General features: G+C 42.9%; 1 protein-coding gene across 1 annotated transcript in view; it reads right to left on the minus strand.

Moving 5' to 3' along the window:
* Positions 1–804: 804 nt before the first annotated feature.
* LOC143290119 (uncharacterized) overlaps positions 805–9,982 on the minus strand; it is a 138,249-nt gene continuing 129,071 nt past the window's right edge. The window contains exon 6 of the mRNA XM_076599406.1: positions 805–1,082. Coding sequence (XP_076455521.1) covers positions 805–1,082 — 278 coding nt within the window. The remainder of the gene's footprint in view (positions 1,083–9,982) is intronic.

The following is a 9,982-nucleotide window of genomic DNA, read 5'->3' on the forward strand; positions in this document are numbered from 1 at the left end:
CTGCAGTCAGTGATCAAGCATGGTGAAATACTATATAAAAACAAATGTCTATATGATGGGCACATTGTTTAAGTATCTATTCATTCAGTTTGTACTTGTTTGTGTTGTTGTTGTTGCTATGGATGATGATGATAATGGCAGTTTCTTCGTATCCGAAGATCACTGGGAAGAAGGTCTAGTCCGGGTGAGGCAAGCCTTCTGGTGGCTGTACAGGCCAATCCTGGACTTGCATTGTCGGGAACAGCTGGCGCACGTGAAGGCTGGCTGGTCGCTGGAGGGGTAAACTTGAGATGATGCCTCCTTTCTCCGCTCGCGTTTTTCCCTGGCTGTCTGTGTCCTGACCTTTTCAAAATTCCTGACAGCTTTCCTGGTGGAAGTTTTCCAGGCAGATCTGTTTGCTGCCAGTGTCTCCCAGCTGTGGTGGTCAATTTCGCTACGTGACATCTGCTGCTTCAGTTGGTCCTTGTAGCGTCTGCATGGAGCTCCAACGTTGCGTTTACCTTCACGCAGTTCGCCGTAGAAGACGGCCTTTGGCATTCTGGAGTTGTCCATACGCGCTACATGACCTGCCCAACGCAGCTGTCGAAGCATCAGCATTGACTCGATGCTTGGGAGATCAGCTTTCTCCAGGACTTCGATGTTGGTGGTATAGTCCTGCCAATTGATGCCCATGATGAAGCGGAGGCATCTCTGGTGGAAACGCTCCAGCAGCTTGATGTGTCTCCTGTAGAGGACCCAAGCTTCAGATCCATACAGCAGGGTACTGATGACGACTGCCCTGTAGACCTGGATTTTGGTCGAGAGTCAAAGGGAGTGGTTTTGCCAAACACGTTTCTGGAGACGACCAAATGAGCTGCTGGATTTGGACAGACGATGGTCCACATCCTTGGAGATTGTGGCATCGTTGGAGATGATGCTTCCAAGGTAAGTGAAATGTTCCACAGCATTCAGTTGGTGCCCGTCAATGTAGATCTTGGTTGGTGCGTAGGTGCCATGAAGGGGTGCCTGGTACATGATTTCGGTCTTCTTCAGACTAATGGTGAGGCCAAAAGCCCGGGCTGCATCAGCAAAGTGATTGACGACTATGGATAACACAATATTATATGCAACCTCACCGATCCACCCTTCCCCATTGTATTGTGGCCCAAGGCCGATGTACATTAAACTTTCTGAGTTCTCTCTCTCTCTCTCTCTCTCTCTCTCTCTCTCTCTCTCTCTCTCTCTCTCTCTCTCCCTCTCACTGTGAGGAATGGAAGAGAGAGAGAGAGAGAAAGCAAGAGAGAGTGAGAGAGAGATAGAGCAAGAGAGAGAGGGGGTGAGAGTGAGAGATTGATAAAGAGGAGGGAAAAGGGATAGAGTATGAATGAACGAATGAATGATTCTTTATTTTCCAATGGTAAAGATATATTAACACATTGACTGACTTACATATCTGCTATTGTTTTATGAGATACTCACAAATGTATGCACATTGTTAACACTCAATACATATCTACGAATAACGTAGAGTAAGTAGATGGAAACAAAATCGCTCACATATTGACAAAACGAGAACGCGTAACACACAACACGACAAATTCTATATGTACACATTTAACATGAAAGAGAGAGAGAGAGAGAGAGAGAGAGAGAGAGAGAGAGAGAGAGAGAGAGAGAGAGAGAGAGAGGGAGGGAAAGTGTGTTGTGGGGGTGGTGGTGTCGGAGGATGGGGGTGGGCCTGGGGTGAAGCTGTTTATTTCTTTCTGTCTTTCTCTTTTTTTTCTCTCTCTCTTTCTTTTCCGTATTCCTTCTCCTCTCGTCATTGGTTTCTCTCTCACTTCTCTTCTCTCTCTTTCCGCCTCTGTCTGTGTCAGTCAGTCAGTCTGTCTGTCTGTCTCTCTGATTGTATGGCTGCCTGTCTCTCTCTGTCTCTGTACCTCAGTATATTTGTTTGTCTGTCTGTCTGAACGTGCTTCTATCCGTGTTCGTCTTTATGTGTGTTTATCTGTACGTGTGCGTGTGCGTGTGCGTGCGTGCGTGCGTGCGTGTGTGTGTGTGTGTGTGTGTGTGTGTGTGTGTGTGTGTGTGTGTGTGTGTGTGTGTCCGTGTACCTGTCTGACCGTCTGCTTGTCTGTGTGTTTGTTTGTGTGTCTGTGTGTTTGTTTGATAATTATGCATGCGTGATTTAAACTCTCGGAGACTGATGCTCATTTTGCCTCGTTTCTCTGTCTGTCTGTCTGTCTCTCTCTCTCTCTTAGACTTATTGTTTTATATTCACATTAGTTTAGTATTTGTTAACATACACAGTGTATGCTTGTGTGTGTGTGTGTGTGTGTGTGTGTGTGTGTGTGTGTGTGTGTGTGTGTGTGTGTGTGTTATCATTTACCATGCTTATGTCTTTATGTCATATTGTATTCGCATGCTAGCATTGTGTAGTGCATGCAGCGCCACCCTTCTTTTCTTTTTTTCCTGTGTGCAGTTTTATTTGTTTTTCCTATTGAAGTGGATTTTTCTACATAATTTTGCCAGGAACAACCCTTTTGTTGCCGTGGGTTTCTTTACGTGTGCAAAGTGCATGCTGCACACGGGACCTCGGTTTATCGTCTCATCCGAATGACTAGCGTCCAGACCACCACTCAAGGTCTAGTGGAGGGGGAGAAAATTTCGGGGGCTGTGCCGGTGTGTGGGTTTATGTCATGTGTTTCTTACCACCTGTTAAGTTGTTGTATATTTTTTTTATCAGCTTTCACTGTGCTATTGATGTGAACTTGTTTATGTGTGCACATTTCTTTTCAACTACTTTCTTGCTTCCGAATATGTCACTTCGATCATTTAAACATGTCTTATTGAAATGGGTAATGTACTCATTTTTACATGTCTTATTGTAACGGGAATAAGCCTTCTGTTTTTGAAAATGCGCATCATGAATAGAATCTATTAGTAGTAGTAGTAGTAGTAGTAGTAGTAGTAGTAGTAGTAGTAGTAGTAGTAGTAGTAGTAGTAGTAGTATCGTTGTTGTTGTTGTTATTATTAATATTGTTTTAATTATTTTTATTATCATCAATAATATTGACAAATGAAATATTAAATCGACGTATTTTCTTCATTCGTAAAAACATAGGCATTCACGTAAAAATCAGCAAAACTTGAGTATCGACACCACGTGAAAACTAGTCACACATAATGAGTAATTACTGGAAAAAGAAAGAACGAATTCTCAGAGAAGTATGTAAAGGGAAGCTACTTCTGTTTTTCGGAATGGACTCGGTCTCTGGTTTTTCCCTCCCTTGGTCCACTTGACTGGTCTCTCTCTGTCTCTGTGTCTCTGTCTCTCTCTGTGTCTCTCTTTCTCTCCCTGTCACTCTGTCTGTCTCTGTCTGTCTGTCTGTCTCTCTCTGTCTCTCCCTCACAAAATGTGTCTATCTGTCCACATCCCTATTACCCGTCGCCTTATTTGCTGTCTTTTATGTCTCTTACATTTGTGTTTAAAATTTTATCATTACTTTTCTGTGTTAATTTCACTTGAATCGTTCATGTGTAGCATTCATGCTAGGGTTTTGTTGTTGTTTTTTCCCTTGGTGTGTGTGTGTGTGTGTTAGTGTGTGTGTGTGTGCGTGAGTGCGTGTGTGTGTTACTCGCTTCCGTTCCGTACAGATATGAGCGATGTTGTGTCTCTCAGTTTGACGCTGTGTTATACTCGTACATTATACATGTATTAAGTATTAAGTAAAGCTACATTTATATGCGTACATGTTTGTGTGTCTCTTAGAACAACGGCAGATGTGTAAGTCGGCCAAAGTGCTAATATCTTCACGGTTGGAAAATAAAGATTCATTCATTCATTCATTCTCCCTCTCTCTCTCTCTCTCTCTCTCTCTCTCTCTCTCTCTCTCTCTCTCTCTCTCTCCCTCTCTCTCTCTCTCTCCACCCTTACTCTCACATCATCCGTTTATCTACTGAATTTTAGCGCACGCATTCACTTACTGACATGATTTTGCCATTATTGCTGTTTGTTTGAATTATCTCTCTTTGCCCGTCTCTGTCCTTGTGTGTGTGTGTGTGTGTGTGTGTGTGTGTGTGTGTGTGTGTGTGTGTGTGTGTGTGTGTGTGTGTGTGTGTAATGTGTTGCTGTACTTTTATTTCATTTTCCTTTATTTTATTTTATTTTATTTTATTTTATCTATTTATCATTTTCATCTGTTTGATTTATTATTTATTCATTATATCACTTTTTTCTCTGTATTCTCTCTCTCTCTCTCTCTCTCTCTCTCTCTCTCTCTCTCTTTAAGTCGTTTTATTTATCTATTCATTTCTCTATTTATGCTTATGTGCGTGCATTGAGTCTGAGAGACACAAAGAGATCACGGGATCACGGGTGATGAGAGAGAGAGGTGGGGGGGGGGGGGGGGGGGGCTGAGAGATAGAGAGAGCAACAGACTGAGAGAAGAGAGAGAAAAAGAGAAAGATAAAGAGAGAAAAAGATAGGGGGGGGGGGGGGGGGGGGGGGGAGTGAGAGAGAGTTCTGATGCCAGGGAGGCAAGTCAGTAAAATCCGTTTTGGGGTGTTAAGCTGGTACGAGTTAGCTCCCTGCTTGCACTGTTCTCTTGCGCTCTCGCCCATTTGTCTCCCTGTGTGTGTGTGTGTGTGTGTGTGAATCTTAGTCTCTCTCTGTCCGTCCGTCCCCACTCTCTCTGTCTGTCTGTCTGTCTGTCTCTCTCTCTCTCTCTCTCTCTCTCTCTCTCTCTCTCTCTCTCTCTCCATCTCCTGACCTCCCTTCCCCAGCCCCTTCTCGCTCGTTCTCTACATTTTTTTTTTTCTTTATAGTTCCATGAAATCTTCTTTCTGATCTTTTCACGGCAGACCATTAGTTCAGACCTGCTTACGGGGTCGTACCTGCTGTCTATTCATTTTACTTGGAGGAATAAAACAGAGTGGTTATAACGTGTATCTGTTTATACAGTGTCCGTGAGTGTCGAATGCCGGTATCGACCTTTTTTTCTTTTTTTTTTTCTCGTTCTCAAATTTCACTTGAAAATCAAACCGAGCGTCTAGTCATTTGAATGAGACGACAAATGGAGGTACTGTGTTGCTGCATGCATTTGGCGCACTGAAAAAGAAAAAGAACCAACCAAAAAAAATAAACCATGGCGACTTAAATGTTGTCCCATGGCAGCATTCTATAGAAGGAATGCACTCTGATAAGAGGTACACACACACACACACACACACACACGCACACACACACACACACACACACACACACACACACACACACACACACACACACACACACACACACACATATATATATATATATATATGGAGAAAGGCAGACAGAAGAGAGAGAGAGAGAGAGAGAGAGAGAGAGAGAGAGAGAGAAAGGGAGAGATAGAGAGAGGTACTTGTGCGTGTGTGTGTGTGTGTGTGTGTGTGTGTGTGTGTGTGTGTGTGTGTGTGTGTGTGTGTGTGTGTGTGTGCGTGTGTGTGTGTGTGTGCAACTGTTTGCACAGGTGGATTTTATTTTATTTTTTTTATGTTTTTGCTTTGTATCGGTATGTTTGGTGTTCCCCCCATCCCCACCCCACCTTCTCAGGCTCTGACTGAAACTATCTAGTTGTTTCATTGATTGGTTGGTTGATCGACTGATTCATTGATTTACTTATTACTTAATCAGTTAGTTATTTACCTTGTTTGTGCTTTTCCATGTATCTATTTAGTTAGTTAGTTATTCATCTTGCATTTGTTTATTCGTTTTTTTGTTTTTGTTGTTGTTGTTGTTGTTGTTGTTTTGAGTATGTTTTATCCATTTAATTAATTCATTCACTGATTGGTTGATTTGTTTATTGATTGATTGATTTATCTATTTATTCGTTTGTTTGTTTGCTTGTTGTTTCAGGACGATTTCGTTACAAGGCATTTAAGGGGGTAAGCAGTGGTCATGGTTGCAAGGCGTTTTTGTTTGTGATAACATTGATTTAGTCATTTATTTAGTCGTCAGAGAGAGAGAGAGACAGACAGACAGACAGACAGGGACAGACAGACAGACAAACATATAGACAGACAAACACACAGACGCACGCAAACATGCAGATTCATCAGACACGACAGACTCTGAAGCACGCAAGCTATGCAGACTGCCATGTGTAAGATAGCGTCCACAACTTTGACCCAATGACCCCCCCACTCCTCCTAAACGATTGTCCATACCTTCATGCATACATACATACATACACCGGTCGTGACTTTGACGCTTCATAAGCTTTCTATTGCTACCGAGGCGCGAGCTTTTCTGCCCCCCGTGTTAAACTTATTAGGCTTGGTCGCTAATTTATGACCAGGTTTACATCAGTGAGTTGCTGCTGCAGCTGTTGTTCCAATGAAGTGTAACCCGTAGTGTAGGGTGAATTTGTCGAATAACTGTCTGTCTGTGTGTGTGTGTCTGGTCTCTGATGTCTGTCTGTGTGTCTGTCTGTGTCTGGTCTCTTATGTCTGTCTGTCTGTGTCTGGTCTCTGATGTATGTCAGTGTCTGGTCTCTGATGTCTGTCTGTGTGTCTGTCTGTGTCTTGTCTCTGATGTCTGTATGTGTGTCTGTCTGTGTCTGGTCTCTGATGTTTGTCTGTGTGTCTCTCTGTGTCTGGTCTCTGATGTTTGTCGTGCTCTGTCTGGTCTCTGATGTCTGTTTGTCTGTGTGTCTGTGTCTGGTCTCTGATGTTTGTCTGTGTGTCTGTCTGTGTCTGGTCTCTGATGTTTGTCTGTCTGTGTCTGGTCTCTGATGTCTGTTTGTCTGTGTGTCTGTCTGTGTCTGGTCTCTGATGTCTGTTTGTCTGTGTGTCTGTCTGTGTCTGGTCTCTGATGTTTGTCTGCCTGTGTCTGGTCTCTGATGTTTATTGTTGTTTTTTTGTTTGTTTTTTGGTTGCTTTCTATCGGTATGTTTGGTGTTCCCCTCACCCCCACCCCATCTTTTCAGGCTCTCTGTGTCTCGTCTCTGATGTTTGTCTGTGTGTCTCTCTGTGTCTGGTCTCTGATGTTTGTCTCTCTGTGTCTGGTCTCTGATGTCTGTCTGTCTGTGCCTGGTCTCTGATGTCTGTTTGTCTGTGTGTCTGTCTGTGTCTGGTCTCTGATGTTTGTTTGTTTTTCTATCTGTATGTCTGTGTGTCTGGTCTCTGATGTTTGTGTGTCTGTCTGTCTGTCTGTCTGTCTGTGTCTGGTCTCTGATGTCTGTCTGTCTGTTTGTGTGCCTGTGTGTCTGTCTGTGTCTGGTCTCTGATGTTTGCTTGTCTATCTGTGTGTCTGTCTGTGTCTGGTCTCTGATGTTTGTGTGTCTGTGTGTCTGTCTGTGTCTGGTCTCTGACGTTTGTGTGTCTGTCTGTGTGTTTGTGTGTCTGTCTGTGTCTGGTCTCTGGTGATTGTCTGTCTGTCTGTGTGTCTGTCTGTGTCTGGTCTCTGATGTTTGTCGGTGTGTTTGTGTGTATGTCTGTGTCTGGTCTCTGATGTCTGTCTGTCTGTGTCTGGTCTGATGTCTGTCTATGTCTGGTCTCTGATGTCTGTCTGTCTGTCTGTGTCTGGTCTCTGATGTCTGTCTGTCTGTGTCTGGTCTGATGTCTGTCTATGTTTGGTCTCTGATGTTTGTCTGTCTGTCTGTCTATCTGTCTGTCTGTCTGTCTGTCTGTGTCTGGTCTCTGATGTCTGTCTATGTCTGGACTCTGATGTCTGTCTGTCTGTGTCTGGTCTCTGATGTCTGTCTGTCTGTCTGTGTCTGGTCTCTGATGTCTGTCTGTCTGTGTCTGGTCTCTGATGTCTGTCTATGTCTGGTCTCTGATGTCTGTCTGTCTGTGTCTGGTCTCTCTGATGTATGTCTGTTTGTCTGTCTGTGTCTGGTCTCTGATGACTGTCTGTGTGCATGTCTGTGTCTCGTCTCTGGTGTTTGTCTGTGTGTCTGTCTGTGTGCACTCGTGTGTCTGAAGCATCTTCCTCTCTTTTATTTTCAGTTTCTCTATCTGTGTGTGTGTGTGTGTGTGTGTGTGTGTGTGTGTGTGTGTGTGTGTGTGTGTGTGTGTGTGTGTGTGTGTGTGTGTGTGTGTGTGTGTGTGTGTGTACACTGTTTAGTGATTATATCACATAAAAAAAAAGAATATGTGTATACTTGCGCATGGAAGAGGGTGAGGATGGGTAAGAGGGGGTGGTATGATGACTGATGTTAAAGAGTGATGCTAGGAGTGATTAGGGAGCAAGGTGTCCAAATGGTTAAGACGGGGTTTTCTGCCAATACTGTGTTCGTTGAGGGTCTGGGTTCGAATTCCGCTCTCACACTTTCTACTAAGTTTACCTGGAAAATCGAACTGAGAGTGCAGTCATTCGGGTGAGACAATAAACCGAGGTCGCGTGTGCAGCACGCACTTTGCACACTGAAAAACATCCCATGGCAACAAAAAGTGTCGTCGTCTGGTGTTATCATGTCAAAAGAAATCCACTTTGATAGGTACACAAACAATATATGTGCATGCACTCAAGACCTGACAAGCGCGTTGGGTTATGCTGCTTATGTCTAGCAGATGTGGTGCAGCGTATATGGATTTCTTCGAACGGAGTGACACATTCTTAGAGAGAGAGAGAGATAAATAGATAGATAGATATACATACATACATACATAGATATAGATACACACACACACACACACACACACACACACACACACACACACACACACACACACATATATATATATATATATATATATATATATATATATATATATATATATATATATATATATATAGAGAGAGAGAGAGAGAGAGAGAGAGAGAGAGAGAGAGAGAGAGAGAGAGAGAGAGAGAGAGAGAGAGAGAGACATAGATATAGATATATAGATATGTGTGTGTGTGTGTGTGTGTGTGTGTGTGTGTGTGTGTGTGTGTGTGTGTGTGTGTGTGTGTGTGTGTGAGTGTGAGTGAGAGAGAGAGAAAGAGAGAAAGAGAGAGAGAGAGTGTGTGTGTGTGTGTGAGTGTGAGTGAGAGAGAGAGAGAGATAAAGAGAGAGATAGAGAGGGAGAGAGTGTGTGTGTGTGCGTGCGTGCGTGTGTGTGTGTGTGTGTGTGTTTGTGTGTGTGTGTGTGAGTGTGAGTGAGAGAGAGAGAAAGAGAGAGGGAGAGAGAGAATGTGTGTGTGTGTGTGTGTGCGTGCGCGCGCGCGCGCGTGTGTGTGTGTGCTTATTTACATGTGTGTTTATTTGTGTGAGAGTGAGGAAGAAAAAGAGAATAGGGGTTTGTGGGGGCAGGGAGGGGTGTAGGAACTCTGAGAGAGAGAGAGGGAGAGAGACAGAGACAGAGAGAGAGAGAACATGAACATGAACATGAACAAGAACATGAATGAACATGAATGTTTATTCAGATAAAGCCATGGCCCCATACTGAAGGGGCTAATACAAAAGAACATAATATACAATTCTTACGAACTAACAAAGGAAACAGTTAACAGACGTAAAGTCTGGCAAACGAATATTAATTGCTTGCTTCATAAGTATCCATAGCTAAATTGAAAAGACCTGTCTCATTTCTTGTTGACAGCAACATATTCAGCCTAAAATGACATTTTTCTGTATAGTATTTCGAATGAATTAATTTCACTCTGAGATCATGAAAATCAGGGGGGAAAAAAAAGAAAAAAAGAAAAAAAAAAGGAAAGGATTTCGTCTTTTTTAGCCTGATTACACAAGTGACACATAAGTTCTTGTTCACTTACGTTTCTGTATCTAAAACAATGGCAAGCAATATCAGAGACACCGAATCTAAATCTGCTTAAAGCACTCTTTACATATCTATTCATTTTTTATTCCAATGCAAGGTTCTATCTGGCGGATTGTCTTGAAAAATCTATACTGAGCAAATTTATCACTATTATTTATATATGGTCCTGCCAGTCCTGCCACCTACAATCAATTATTCTTTGTTTAAATCATTAAAAAAAAAACCCAAAAATTGAAATACATTGGACACCCTGGTTATC

The sequence above is a fragment of the Babylonia areolata genome, chromosome 15, assembly GCF_041734735.1.
Source record: "Babylonia areolata isolate BAREFJ2019XMU chromosome 15, ASM4173473v1, whole genome shotgun sequence".
Lineage (NCBI taxonomy): Eukaryota > Metazoa > Mollusca > Gastropoda > Neogastropoda > Buccinidae > Babylonia > Babylonia areolata.